Source organism: Natator depressus, chromosome 16, assembly GCF_965152275.1.
Source record: "Natator depressus isolate rNatDep1 chromosome 16, rNatDep2.hap1, whole genome shotgun sequence".
NCBI classification, from domain to species: Eukaryota; Metazoa; Chordata; order Testudines; family Cheloniidae; genus Natator; species Natator depressus.
In genome coordinates, this window is record NC_134249.1 from 20,998,314 (window position 1) to 21,012,557 (window position 14,244).

General features: G+C 42.4%; 1 protein-coding gene across 5 annotated transcripts in view; it reads left to right on the forward strand.

Moving 5' to 3' along the window:
• The first annotated feature begins 3,715 nt into the window (after positions 1-3,715).
• UBAC1 (UBA domain containing 1) overlaps positions 3,716-14,244 on the forward strand; it is a 55,210-nt gene continuing 44,681 nt past the window's right edge. For 4 of the 5 annotated variants that reach the window (XM_074973759.1, XM_074973758.1, XM_074973755.1 and 1 more), the window contains exons 1-2: positions 3,716-3,903; positions 11,671-11,791. In XM_074973759.1, the coding sequence (XP_074829860.1) occupies positions 3,766-3,903; positions 11,671-11,791 (259 nt within the window). In that variant the 5' untranslated portion in view covers positions 3,716-3,765. The remainder of the gene's footprint in view (positions 3,904-11,670; positions 11,792-14,244) is intronic. The other variant, XM_074973757.1, reaches the window with a different exon arrangement.

Sequence of the window (14,244 nt, forward strand, 5' to 3'; positions counted from 1 at the left end):
AAGGGAAAACCAGCAGGACATTCAAATAGCTTATAGGGTAAAGCAATGGTCTTTTTTATGGGAAGACAATCTAGTCATCAGCTGGAAGGCTCTTGCAGTCTCTCCCCAGAGTTGATGGTAGGTGGCAGGGGATCATCAAAGAGAAATTTGCTCCCTCTTGTGGTCTGTTAAAGCCGAGATCTCCGAGGCTTTAGGTTGGTACAAGATGCATTTGTTTAATTTGACTTTGTGACTAGGGCTAATAGCTGGGTGGGTATTTATTGTCTTGAAGGACATGACAGTAGTGAGGAACAAACAACTAGTTAATTTTGGTTGCCAATCACTTTTATTTTAATTTCTATAAATTTACCCACATATTTTCATTATGCATGTGATACGGAATACAGTAGAACCCCTATTTTATGAACTAATTGGGGACTGAGGAGTTCACAAAATTTAAAAGTTCATAAAATTGAACATCTCCAAATTACAGCAGGTAGGATACGTACATTGCATGATGATACACTACGTTAGACACTTCAAGATTCTACCATGGAAAAAGGTACTATGTAAGTGCTGCATGTATTATTTTTTTTTATAATTGTATTTATTTATGATGATGATCTTGAGATGGGAGTCAGGCAGAGTGAAGATGGAATAAAAACAGTGTAAGGACTGCTTTGGCCATAATCCTTTCAAGACAAGACCATATCATCCTAAATATACTCCACTTGTTTAGCATTCTGATTTTTGCTACAATAACCTTCACCCTACTAGGTATATATTATGACTCTCAGGGACATGGTGGGGCAGGCTGATTGTAGCAAAATTGTCTTAAAAAGAAATAATTAATAATAATAATAATGATGAATAATAAAATCCCTAGCTCTTAGTGCATTTCATCAGGTGAGCTGAAAGAACTGATACAGGTTTGGTGTGCAATCAGAAATGGGGTGCACCACAGCCAGTAGCCATGTGCATGTGTACAATTGGGGCGATACAATGGGCCTTTCAAAATCATTGACAAATTTTGACCAGACTCCTCACCTTGAGAAATAAACGTTCAGTGCATGAACCCACCGAGCCACTAGGAGTGTTTGGATTTATTTTTTCCAGAAAGCTTCATCTGCCTGTCAGCCACACTTTATATTTCCAGTAATCCTTCCTTCCTTTTCAAAAAATCCTAAATACAGTTTATTGTCTCCCCCCAATGGCCAAATTGAAAACTTCCTGTAAAGTCCCACAACTTCCAGGGGGTTTGTAGAAGTAGGTGCCCAAATGTTCATAAAATACCTAGTTACCTATACATAAGGGTTTTTTTAAAACAGGAAACCGATGTGCCTACAGAAATGGAAGAACACAAAAATAATATCCAATATTTCACAGGTTTCAGAGTAACAGCCGTGTTAGTCTGTATTCGCAAAAAGAAAAGGAGTACTTGTGGCACCTTAGAGACTAACCAATTTATTTGAGCATAAGCTTTCGTGCTTAGTCTCTAAGGTGCCACAAGTACTCCTTTTCAGTATTTCACAGTGTTTCAAAGCTACTTTGAAAGTCTTTTGCCCATCTCTGGGAATATCATAGTGCAAATGTAAGTTATAATTAACAATAATTTCAAAAGGAAATAATTGACTGGACTTTTCCTACGTTTGTCTTATACTCCTCATCTTTTTATTTTTTCATTTAATAACCTACATGTGTTTCTAATTGTCTTTTCTTCTTAAATTGGTCTGGTGTCAATTGATTTAAGGTAACATTTTTTCTAGCTTTATTTAGCCATGTAGTTCCTTAAAACTGCTTAGATGTGTTTAGAGCATAATTTAGCTCAATTTAGCATAATTTTTTCATCATCTGGAAAATGTTATTTTTTGTATATATTAATCCATCATCTATCTGCCTATCCAGGCATTTATATTGAGCTCATTACCTAAGGACAGGTTATTTTGTTCTGGGAGTCTGTAAGAACCAAAACTTCAGAAAATATATGGTAATTGAGTAATAAAAAGGAAGGGTGGTGTTTGTACATTTATAACATCTAACTGCTATACATAATCCACAGATCACAACATCCTCCATCCTTCAGAAAGGACAGTAAGTATTGTGTCTACATAAGGTACCTTTACACCTCCATTACTGTAATATCTTAGTGTGTATATCTTAGTGCCTCAGTGCTTACAACAGCCCTGTGAGGCTTGGAAGTATTGTTCTATTTTCAGGTGAGGACCAGAGGCACAAAGAGACTAAGTGAGCTGCCTGGATCACAAACAAAGTACATGGTGGAGCAGGGAATTCAATTGTGCCCTCCAAAGTCTCAGGCTAGAGCCCGAGCCACTGAACTACCTTTCCTCTCTGTCTGTCCATTCTACAGATGGGGAAACAGAGGCACAAACAGGTTAAATTATTTGTTCTGAAAGTACATAAATTCGTTTATCACCTTCATTACAAAACATTGTCAAGTAGAATTCTCCTAAAATGACATCATCTCTTTTGTTCCTACATCAACAAGAGGGAGACTAGAAGACGCAAAGGGCTGAGTGTTAGGGTACCTCTGCCACCTAGGTCCCGGCTTTGAACCCAGCCCATTAGTGGAAGGGTGGATGCCTGTGAGATGTTTTGCAGTTGTGAGAGAAAAAACGCAGAGAGAGCTAGAATAGATAGAGTACAGTGGGCTGTTTCCGAACCAGGACTACAACTCCCATAATGACAGGTATCAGAGTAGCGGCCAGGTTAGTCTGTATTCGCAAAAAGAAAAGGAGTACTTGTGGCACCTTAGAGACTAACCAATTTATTTGAGCATAAACTTTCTGACCTACAGCTCACTTCACTGGATGCATTCTTCCATAATGCACTTGTGGTTTGTTTTTTCTAACAGAGACTACTACTCCCACAATGCACTTGGGCTTCATTTCGGGGCTAAGACTACAATGCCCATAATGCTCTTAAGGGTTATTTTTTTCCAATAGGGCCTACTACTCCCATAATGCATTTGGCCCACTTAATTTTCTGTCCGGGACTACAAATTCCACCATGCACTGGCAATTCACTTGGCAGCCCTTTGTATTCAGAGAGAGGATGTGCAAGTCCCACAATGCACGTTGTTTAAGGAGACTACAACCCCCACCATGCCCTGGGACTGCAAGTTTACAGTGCGCCATGCCCTTCTCTGGGTGTGGGCTCCAACTCCCACCAGAAACCAGGAGGCTTCCCTCCTCCCTGCCCGCCCCAGATAAAAAACTACAGCTCCCAGAGTGCACTGGGATCCCTACAGCTCCCAGAGTGCACTGGGCTCCCTTCTGGCCTAGGGTTCCCAGTTTTAGTTGGGCATATTCCCCGCGGTTTCATCACATGACAGAATCTTTAACTAAAAATAATCTTTCATTCCTGGAGGGTTGGCAACTGGAGAGGGAGGTAGAGGGGGAAACCTACAACTCCCGACAGGCCCCTGGGGCTGTGGCAGGACGGTAGGGCGGAGAAAACTACAAGTCCCAGCATGCAGAGCGTCTCCCACTTCCGGAGCCGTGTCATTCTCCGGCAAGGGCGCTGAGGGCGAAGAAAACTACAAGCCCCAGCATGCCGTGCGGCCCCTCCCTCACTTCCGGCGCTGGGCGGCTGCGGGAGCCCCCGGCCGGGACTGCGAGCGCACGCACGGCGGCGGTGACAGGAGCTGCCGCCGGAGCCTGGGGCGTGCGGGAGGCGCCGAGCGAGGAGCCGGGCCCGCGCCCCGGGCAGCCGGCCGCAGCGGGAGCAGCCGCCATGGCCGCGGGCTGGTGAGGGCGGCCGGGCGCGATGTTCGTGCAGGAGGAGAAGCTCTTCGCCGGGCGGGTGCTGAGGCTCCATGTCTGCTCGGCGGAGGGCGCGGAGTGGCTGGAGGAGGTGCCCGAGGACACGACGGTAGAGAAGCTCAAGGAGCGGTGCTTGAAACACGTCAGTGAACCGCCCCCCCCCCGCCCGCTCTCCCCCCCCCCCAGGCCCCTGGCTATTTACAGACCCCCTGCAGGCAGGCAGGCGGGCGGGCGGGCCGGGGGGGTCTGCAGAGCATTGGCGATAGGCCCCGAGTGTGCGGGGGGGGGGGTGCGGGGGGGGCAGCTGTGCCGTCCACCCCCCTCCCGCACTGTCTGTAGCCAGCCTGGGGCGGGCCGGGGGGGGGGGGTCCCTAGTGCCCTCTGCCTCTTTCCCCCACCCCACACAAGAAAAGTTCCCTTGACGCCATTTCGTGGGGGGGCCTGCGGTCAGCTCCCTTTGACTGGAGCGAGTTGTTGCACGTCCCTGGGGGTGGGGCGGGGGTTGTAACGATTACGTGCCTGGGGGGTGCCATTGCAATCTGGAGGCGTCGTACGCTATTTGACCTCCGAGCCTGCGGGCCCAGGTAGCTACTGCAGTGGGTAGTAAATATTTCAGAGTTCATATGTCCCGCCCCCCCTCCTTAAAGGTGCTGTGGAAAAATAGAGAGTTGTTTTCCCTCCCGACTGCTTCCTTTGCTGTGTCTGTAATTGTCCCACAAAAATTGAGGCATGGTGCATTTCAGCCTATGAGATGAATACCTGCTTCAGAAAGTTAGGAGTTCATGGGGGGGGGGAAACGGGATTCATATGGGAATTGCTCTGCAATCTTTAACGACAGGAGTTTGGATTCATGGGACCCCTAGACTACATATTTCTAGCTCTTATACTCACAGTATTGTGTGAGTTGGCAGATACAGCTTGTGAGAAATTGCTGAAGTGGTTTTGGATGATTCCCTACAAGCGACTGCAATGTTTTTTTTGTTCCTTGGTTTTCTGTATTTTCAGAACAAACATAAAGAACAGGGGTAATAACTACAAGTTCTTTGAAGTTGGCAGTGGGGCAGTACTTTGTCGGAAGATTACTACTTACTACATCACTACTGCTTAATAGGTGCAGTATTGTTGTGGGTTTCATATTCTCCTTGACTTCAAACAATTAAGACTTTCACATGTCTCACAGTCCTTTGCCCTTTAGGAAACTGATTGCACTGAAGAGAGAATATGTAAAGGTGCCATTGTAGCAATGTGGCTGCAACACAGGAGGTTTCTTCATTCTAGTTTGCTTATTTACCATGCATGTCTTGTTGGTGACAGGCTTTGGATCTGTTCACCAAGTAAATGGGTCAGTTTGTTGGAGGGTCTATTGGACTGAAATTCTAAGCTTGTAATAACTGTTCTATTTTTCAATAAAATGTGACAAATACAATAATGTATAGGATCTCCGTACATGAGACACTTACCATGGTTTGCCGCAGAAGATGCAATTCCCGGGCCAAGACAGCGTGTTCTAGTTGTCTGAGCCAGGAACTCCTGAGTTCTAATCTTGACTCTGACACTAAATGGCTGTGTAACTGAAAAGGGGGGGGCGGTCCTTGCCTATTTCTCGGAGGAGTAAAGGATATTGCCTTGCAAAGCACTTTTCCTCTTCAAAGTGTTGTTGAAATGTGAAGTTTTATGTCTTAATAATTGTGTGTGTGTGTGTATAGATTTTACATATAGATGTATGAGAGCAAGCAGTTATAGCAGGAGCCTATAATTATGTTTATGCTTTCTGTTGCTTACATAACTTTAAGTAAAGGGGTTTGTCTCTTAGATGTGTAGTGATTCTATTCCAGTAAGGGTGGCCAGTAAGCTAAACGTAGTACACACAATTTTTATAATGGGTCCCCTCGCTGTTTATTTTAAAATACAGAGCCCCTGGAAGCTACATGTCTCAGCATGCAATATTCCAACTTGATGACCAGTGCAACCGTTGGTTGGGCAAAATTAGGGTGCCTCTGCATTATAGAATAGGTGTGGGACTACCACATCCTGCAGAGCTCATGGAGAATTATCATGTTTCTATCCTTATTCAGCCCAACTGTGTGATTATGCACAAGAGTGGTGTGAGGATTGCCAAGGCAGAGTAGTACAATGATTACATGCATAAGTGCAGATCTGAAAGACCTTTAATTTTCAGGAAGCCTAATTGAAGAAGTGCTTGTAGGTAATGTGAGTCAGGGCAGAAGACAATTGATAACTAGGCAGTGGTGGTTGATCTTATTCTGTCTGCTCCTTAGTGGTAATGGTGTGGATTTGCATAGCCATTATGGATAATATATAACCTTATGAAGAGGAAAAATGGAAATGGAAAAATCGTGTCAAGTGATCACAAGCATATTGTAATGAATCTTGGTAGCACCTTCAGATAACTAATGCAGCCACCTCTAATGTGATGCTAATTAATCTGTTCCCCAAAGCCCCTGCAATCACTATTGCTGTGAGTAGTAGAAAGTAACATTCATTACATAGTCCTACTTTGGATAAGGAAAGGAGGTGTTCCATTTCTCACCCCTTTTCCCCTCCAGTGGCTTCCAAAAGGTCACTGAGCTCCAAAGTTGTCACTAAGTATCCTGATGTCTTTTCCTAACTAATTCTGCACTCTGATCCAGTGGCAAGCTCTTTATCCCTAATTAGCTTTCCCCTTGGAGGGGTGTCTGTTGCAAGTGTTTGTGCCTACAAAAGGGAAGCATTTTTCCCCAGTTATCTGTGATCCAAGGCCCCAGTCCTACAAGCTGCTCTGTGTGGGAAGATGCCTGCCGCTGTGTGGAGCCCCACAAGCTTCAGTGGGGCTTGGTGCCATGGTCTACCTGCACATGACACCTCGCAATATCAGGACGCAAATTTGCCCAGTTCTGGTTTTGAAACTGGCAGTTTTTAAAGAGATTTTTTTGAACAGTCTGTTTAACCACACATAAGTGGGCATAATTACATTGCACTTTAGCAATTGGCGGTTCAGGAAATGACACTGTGGTTGGTGCAGATGTTTTGGAATAATCCCAATGAGCAGTTGTTAAGCAAAGAGGAGGGTACATGAGTCTAACGTGGGGGATTTGTCACTTTGAAGAGGTGACTCTACAGAAAATACAATATCTTCATCATTGTGACAGATCCCAAAGGGTTGTAGCCTACTTGCAGGTCAAGCACCTCCCAGATCAGCCTCTAGCTAAATCCTTAAGGTGGTCTGGCTGGATGTTCAATCTTTGTCCACCATATGTTTAGTGGTGTGATAAGAGACAATGGCACACTGCAACCAGATGGCCCTGGAGTCCGATTGTAGGTGTGTTGTGCAAATTTTAATAACCCACACTCTTGCTGTAACTAGAAAAGCAAAACAGAATTTCAAAGAAAAATGTATTGAAAGCAAAAACACACAAACTCCCAACAATATCTTCTTGTCTACCAAGGAGAATAGCAGTGCAAGCAAATATTAATGTTGTGTACCCATGATTTTGCATACTTTAAACAAAAATTTAACTGCAGCCCTTAGATTCCTAGCAAGACGCCAGTACGATACCAATAGTTGCAAAGCTCTGTAGTTTAATCTAAGCTATTTCCCCTAGAGTTATCAGCAGGGCCAGCTCTAGGTTTTTTGCTGCTCCAAGAGCACAACTGCCCAAGCAAAAAGAAGAAGAAAAAAAAAAGGGTGGCTGGAATGCCGCCCCAAGCACATGCTTGCTTTGCTGGTGCCTGGAGCTGGTCCTGGTCATCAGCCCCATGTTCTTTCACAGAAGAGCCTTAATCCAAGGATTTGTGAAACTAGCATCCCTATGGTGTTTAGAGTTCAAACGCACCACTGATGGTTTCTTCTCATGCATTTTGGGTACCTCGTTAGATCAATTTTAGGAGTTTCTGTTTGATCCTAGATTCTAATGCAGTCTTTGGCTTTAGATCAGCAGTTAACATGCTGAAGGACTAGTTGTAAGTCACGGGTATGCAAAGCAAAGCAAAGCTAAAACAATCTCACTGCAGCCCTGTTGATGTGTTAGGTGTTCAGAAATAATTTAAAATCGGGAGCTGAAGACTTCTGGTGAAAACGGGTGCATTTTGATGTATAAGTAAAGGAACAAACAGTTGAGCTCTCTAATGACCACACTGAATGCAGGGCAGGTAGAGAGATCATGGATTCTGAAAGCACTCTGAAAACCCTGAGTTAGATTAATACTAATGTTTACAAAAAACCCATTGCAGTCGATGGTAAATGCCATCTTCTAGAGGCGAAAGACACTTGCAAAGAACAGACTAAAAATGCTTAGTTAAAAATGTATATTGAAAATAATCTCATTCAGAAAGCTCTCTTTTCATTTTTGTGAACAACTTTGTAAGGTCTTGCTCAAGGTTGTTGTTAAGTGTTTTGCTTGTCCACAGTGTGCTGCCTGGGTGAGATGAGTGACTTTATCAGTCTTTAGAGTAGCAGCCGTGTTAGTCTGTATTCGCAAAAAGAAAAGGAGTACTTGTGGCACCTTAGAGACTAACCAATTTTTTTGAGCATAAGCTTTCATGAGCTACAGCTCACTTCATCGGATGCATTCAGTCTTGTGGCTTCAGTGATTTTAGTTTCTCCCTTTCTAACATTTCAACTGTTATATTCCCTATTTCCCCTGGAATAAATGAGAAGCCTCTAGATGCACTGATGTAATGTTGTTCTGGGAGTCTGTCGCTCTGGGTCACTGAACCATTCTCGCGTGAAGATGAGCCAGTTCAAGCTGTGGATGGATTCATATTTTGTGTCGCAATGCTAAAATAGCCAAGCAGGGTGAAACGCCAGGCTCCTTTTCTAAAGTTCCACTGGGGTGCGTACATTCAGAGGCTAGATGCTTACATTTGCTGAGCTTACCAAAAGCTTAATCCTGTGCAGTCTTTCTTTGATACCTGGACAAAAAGGGCCAGATCCTCAGCTGGTGTAGAGCGCCGTTGACTTCAGTGGAATTTTGCCAATTTACACCTGCTGTGGGCCTGATGCGTAGTCTTAGTTTATATACTTGGCGCTACGGAACAGTTTTCCATATTCTAATCAGATTTTTTTTCCGAGAAAGAGGAGAATCCCTGGTTTTGTGTCGGGCTTTGTAGATACGCTGTTCATTGCTGAGCACTGTTGTAATCTAACTTCTGACAACATTTCTATGGCAAGCCCAGGGGTTTTGAGATTCCCGTTTCCTAATGAGAATGCAGTGACACATGCTGCAAAAATATCTTCAAATGCTCCAGTACCCTACTTCTGTTTATAATGGTTGGTGCATTTCTAGACATAGAATACTAGGAGAAACACGAGATTTACTGTGAATATTTCTCAGATCAAGAAGAAAAGCTACAGAAAACACTGTTCAGTCTAGTGGTTTACAGATAAAAGGGATTCTTGAGGCTAACTCTGTTGTTGATTCCATTGAGTGACCTCGGGCAAGACACAGAAATTCCTTCTACTATTTGTGTGTTCTTCTGTACAACAGGGAGTTCTTGTTGTGCTTAGTGTTTGCAAGTGCTGTGAGATCCTCTGACAGGTGCAATAGAAGTGCAAAGTATCACTACATATGACACTGCGTGAGCAAATAGTGATTGCTAGATTAGGCAGAAGGCATGTGCATTTAGCACTCCTTGTGAAGGAGGTGCCTGATAGCGGCATTGCAACCTTCAGTATTGCAAGAATGCTTTAAAAGCTCAGTATTAGTTTTCTTTAGCCTCTTAACTTGAAGGCCTAATTGCTACTGTCTGAGCTGTCAGTCTTTTCCCCAAGTCTCCCTTTTGTCTGTGTATTGGCCCTAGTGCCCAGAGATTTCACCCCTGAGCACTGGTGTTAGACTCTGCTCTTACACCAGTGTAAATCCAGTCTACATGGAGTTATACTGATGTACTTGAGATCAGAAGCTGGCTCACTGAATGTAGATCTTCATTAACTGCTACTGTCCTCACCTCCAGTTCTTCCGGAGGTAGCTGCTCACAAATGTCACCTATTAAAAGTGAAATTGTTGGTTCGGCTTTAAAGCAATTTTCTTAGCAAACCCGTTCTATCTGTGGAATTAGGAAATATGTTTGCTTTTATTAGTGATAGAAAAATTGCAAACCATCTGCATCACCCCAACCCATAGAAACATAGGACTGGAAGGGATCTTGAGAGATCATCTAGTTCAGTCCCCTGCACTCATGGCAGGACTAAGTATTGTCTAGACCAGTGGTTCTCAAAGCTGGTCTGCTGCTTGTTCAGGGAAAGCCCCTGGCGCACTGGACCGGTTTGTTTACCTGCTGCGTCCTCAGGTTTGGCTGATCGCGGCTCCCACTGGCTGCGGTTCGCCACTCCAGGTCAATGGGGGCCGCAGGAAGCGGCGCGGGTCAAGGGACATGCTGGCCGTCCTTCCCACAGCCCCCATTGGCCTGGAGCGGCGAACCGCGGCCAGTGGGAGCCGCGATCGGCTGAACCTGCGGACGTGGCAGGTAAACAAACTGGTCCGGTGCGCCAGGGGCTTTCCCTGAACAAGCGGCGGACCGGCTTTGAGAACCACTGATCTAGACCATCCTTGACAGGTGTTTGTATAACTTGCTCTTAAAAATCTCCAATGATGGAGATTCCACAACCTCCCTGGGCAATTTATTCCAGTGCTTAACCATTCTGACAGTTAAGAGGTTTTTCCTAATGTCCAACCTAAATCTCCCTTGCTGCAATTTAAGCCCATTGCTTCTTGTCCTATCCTCAGAGGTTAAGGAGAACAATTTTTCTTCTTCCTTCGTGTAGCAACCTTTTACGTACTTGAAAACAGTGATCATGTCCCCTCTGTCTTCTCTTCTCCAGACTAAACAAACCCAGTTTTTTCAGTCTTCTCTCATAGGTCATGTTTTCTAGACCTTTAATTATTTTTGTTGCGCGTCCCTGGACTTTCTCCAATGTGTCCAGTCTGGGTGCCACATTTCAGGAAGGATGTGGACAAAATAGTCCAGTTGCAGCCTACTCAGCGTGGAATAGTCTCTCGAACCGTGACTGCTCCTGAGGTGCTCAGACTGCAATGAACATAGGACATTATTTACGCTCAAACCTATTTTTCTCAGCAGTACATATTTTTTTTTAAAAATCCATGGAAACTCTGAGTATGGACATTAGGAAGGCAGACCTAATCAACTGCTAGCAATTCCAGTTGAGAGGCCTACCACTTTAAAGCAGTATTTTAGCATTGGTCTTATATATTACATTTGAAAAGTCTTAAGGGTTTTTGGACTAATTTGTCACTTTTTAAAGAGAGAGGAACAAAATTAATCCGCTCCGATAGTGTTAAATTAATGGTCCCTCATTCTCATGTTTTCCAGATCACCATATTAAATAAATTGTCATAATAAAATATTATGTCTTACCAAATATTTCTATCTGACATTTTTCAGTTTTTTGAGGCCTGATCATGTAGCCATTACATGAGTAGCCTACTGACTTCCAAAGGACCATCCATACGTGAAAGGGCTGCAGGGTTTGGTCTTTGAAGTTAGCTGTTTCAAAAAATTGTTTAGAGCGTCAGTCAGTCAGCAGGAACCTAGATATTGCTTTTTGCCAGCTTTTAATTTTAAAAGCATCACTATGATAAATCTGAAATCCTCCTTTTGGACGTTTTCCCCTCTTAGCCAGGGCACTTGGCTATGTGGAAAGAAACCCCTTTTCTTGTTCACTACCACAGTGAGTACTGTTACACCATGACTCAAATCTCCATTTTTTTAGTGCATATTATACTCAGCACATTAGCCTCTGGCATACTGTCTATTACTTAAGCTATTAAGAGATTGGTAAATGCTGGCACAGTTCAAATGTGGCGACTTCCTTTAAGACGAGGTATAGTGATTTATGCAGAAGGCTTATTATTCTTGTCCTCTGATGCTTAGTATTTATCACTTCCTCTAGTGTGTACCTGGGAGCTTAGAGGATCCAAAAAGCATAACGCATCATAAATTGATCCACGCTACTTCAGAGAAGGTCCTGACGGATACAAAAACAGTCTTGGAGGAAAACATTCAAGATAAAGGTAGGAGAGCTTTATGATTAAACCTCATTCATGCAATCGGAACCTGTGAGCCTAGTAACATGAGACTGTATTTAATTGTGAGGTGCATGCCAAGTTGTGACCTTAACGCCTATTCTGGATTCTAAGACAAGGGCACTGATAAAATGGCTAAAAGGTACAGGAAATAGAAAGCGTTTAGACTATCAAATATGTTTTTGTTGCTTGCAGCAACATTGTGTGTTCTTTTTTTTTTTTAAAGAAATAAACATGAATTATACACACCGTAGTTGAGCCAGTAGATTAAATGATTTTTTTATTTTGTAAATCTGTTTTAACACAAACAAAAAAAGGAACTACAGTTATAAGCTGATATGTCTAATAGGTTCATACGGTGCACAGCTTTTACCCTTTGCAATTGTGTTTGAGGATGGTAAATACAAATTAGGCCATTAGGCCTAATACCACACCATGCATTCTTTTATTTTGACTTGGCTTTTGGATATTTGGTAGGGCTGTAAAGCGATTAATCGCACGATTAATTTTGTTTGCGTGATTAATTTTGTTTGATCATGCTGTTAAACAATAATAGAATACCAATTTTTAACATGTTTGGATATTTTCTGCATTTTCAGATATATTGATTTCAATTACAACACAGAATACAAAGTGTACAGTGCTCACTTTATATTTTTGATTACAAGCATTTGCCGTGTAAAAAAAAAAAAAGAAATAGTATTTTTCAATTCATCTAATACAAGTACTGTAGTGCAATCTCTTTATCACGAAAGTTGAACTTACAAATGTAGAATTATGTACAAAAAAACCTGCATTCAAATAAAACAATGTAAAATTTTAGTGCCTGCAAGTCCACTCGGTCCTACTTCTTGTTCAGCCAGTTGCTCAGACAAACAAGTTTGTTTACATTTGCAGGAGATAATGCTGCCCGCTTCTTGTTTACAGTGTCACCTGAAAGTGAGTACAGGCGTTCACATGGCACTGTTGTAGCCGGTATCGCAAGATATTTACATGCCAGATGTGCTAAAGATTCATTTGTCCCTTCATGCTTCAACCACCATTTCAGGGGACATATGTCCATGGTGATGACGGGTTCTGCTTGATAACAATCCCAAGTAGTGTGGACCAACGCGTATTCATTTTCATTATCTAAGTCAGATGCCACCAGCAGAAGGTTGGTTTTCTCTTTTGGTGGTTCGGATTCTGTAGTTTCCGCATCAGAGTGTTCTTTTAAAAGCTCTGAAAACATACTCCACACCTTGTCCCTCTCAGATTTTGGAAGGCATTTCAGATTCTTAAACCTTTGGTCGAGTGCTGTAGCTATATTTAGAAGTCTTACATTGGTACCACCTTTGTGTTTTGTCAGATCTGCAGTGAAAGTGTTCTTAAAACGAACAAGATGTGCTGGGTCATCATCCGAGACTGCTATAACATGAAATATATGGCAGAATGCGGGTAAAACACAGAGCAGGGGATATACAATTTCCCCCCAAGGAGTTCAGTCACAAATTTAATTAACGCATTATTTTTTTAACAAGCGTCATCAGCGTGGAAGCATGTCCTCTGGAATGGTGGCCAAAGCATGAAGGGGCATACCAATCTTTAGCATATCTGGCATGTAAATACCTTGAAATGCTGGCTACAAAAGTGCCATGCAAATACCTGTTATCGCTTTCTGGTGACATTGTAAATAAGAAGAGGGAAGTATTATATTCTGTAAATGTAAACAAACTTGTTTGTCTTAGCGATTGGCTGAACAAGAGGTAGGACTGAGTGGACTTGTAGGCTCTGAAGTTTTACACTGTTTTGTTTTTGAGTGCAGTTATGTCACAAAAAAAGCTACATTTGTAAGTTGCACTTCCATGAGAAAGAGACTACACTACAGTATTTGTATGGGTTGAATTGAAAAGTACTATTTCTTTTATCATTTTTTACAGTGCAAATATTTGATAAAAAATAATATACACTTTGATTTCAGTTACAACCCAGAATTACAATATATACAAAAATGTAGAAAACATTCAAAATATATAATTTCAATTGGTATTCTATTGTTTAACAGTGCGATTAAAACTGCGATTAATCGCGATTAATTTTTGTAATCGTGATTAATTTTTTTGAGTTAATCGTGTGAGTTAACTGCGATTAATCGACAGCCCTAATATTTGGCTATAAGTAAATAAAAATAATAGATTAAAAAAAAAAAAAGAAAGAAACCACCTTTATCAGATCAGGTCTCTAAGTCAAATAGTGGGCTTATGTTGCTTTCTGAAGTTTTTTGTTTCAGCGTTTCAGTTTTATAGCTCTGTACACTTACGCTGTGCTTTGCAGATTTAGATCAGAATGGATACCTAATATAACTCTGCTGGCTATAATGGAATTGCGCCAAGTGTGCATTTAGCCTGTAGAATTAAAATGCAAAAAGGCTTAGTGTGAAATGAAGGACAGTCTAAAGGTTA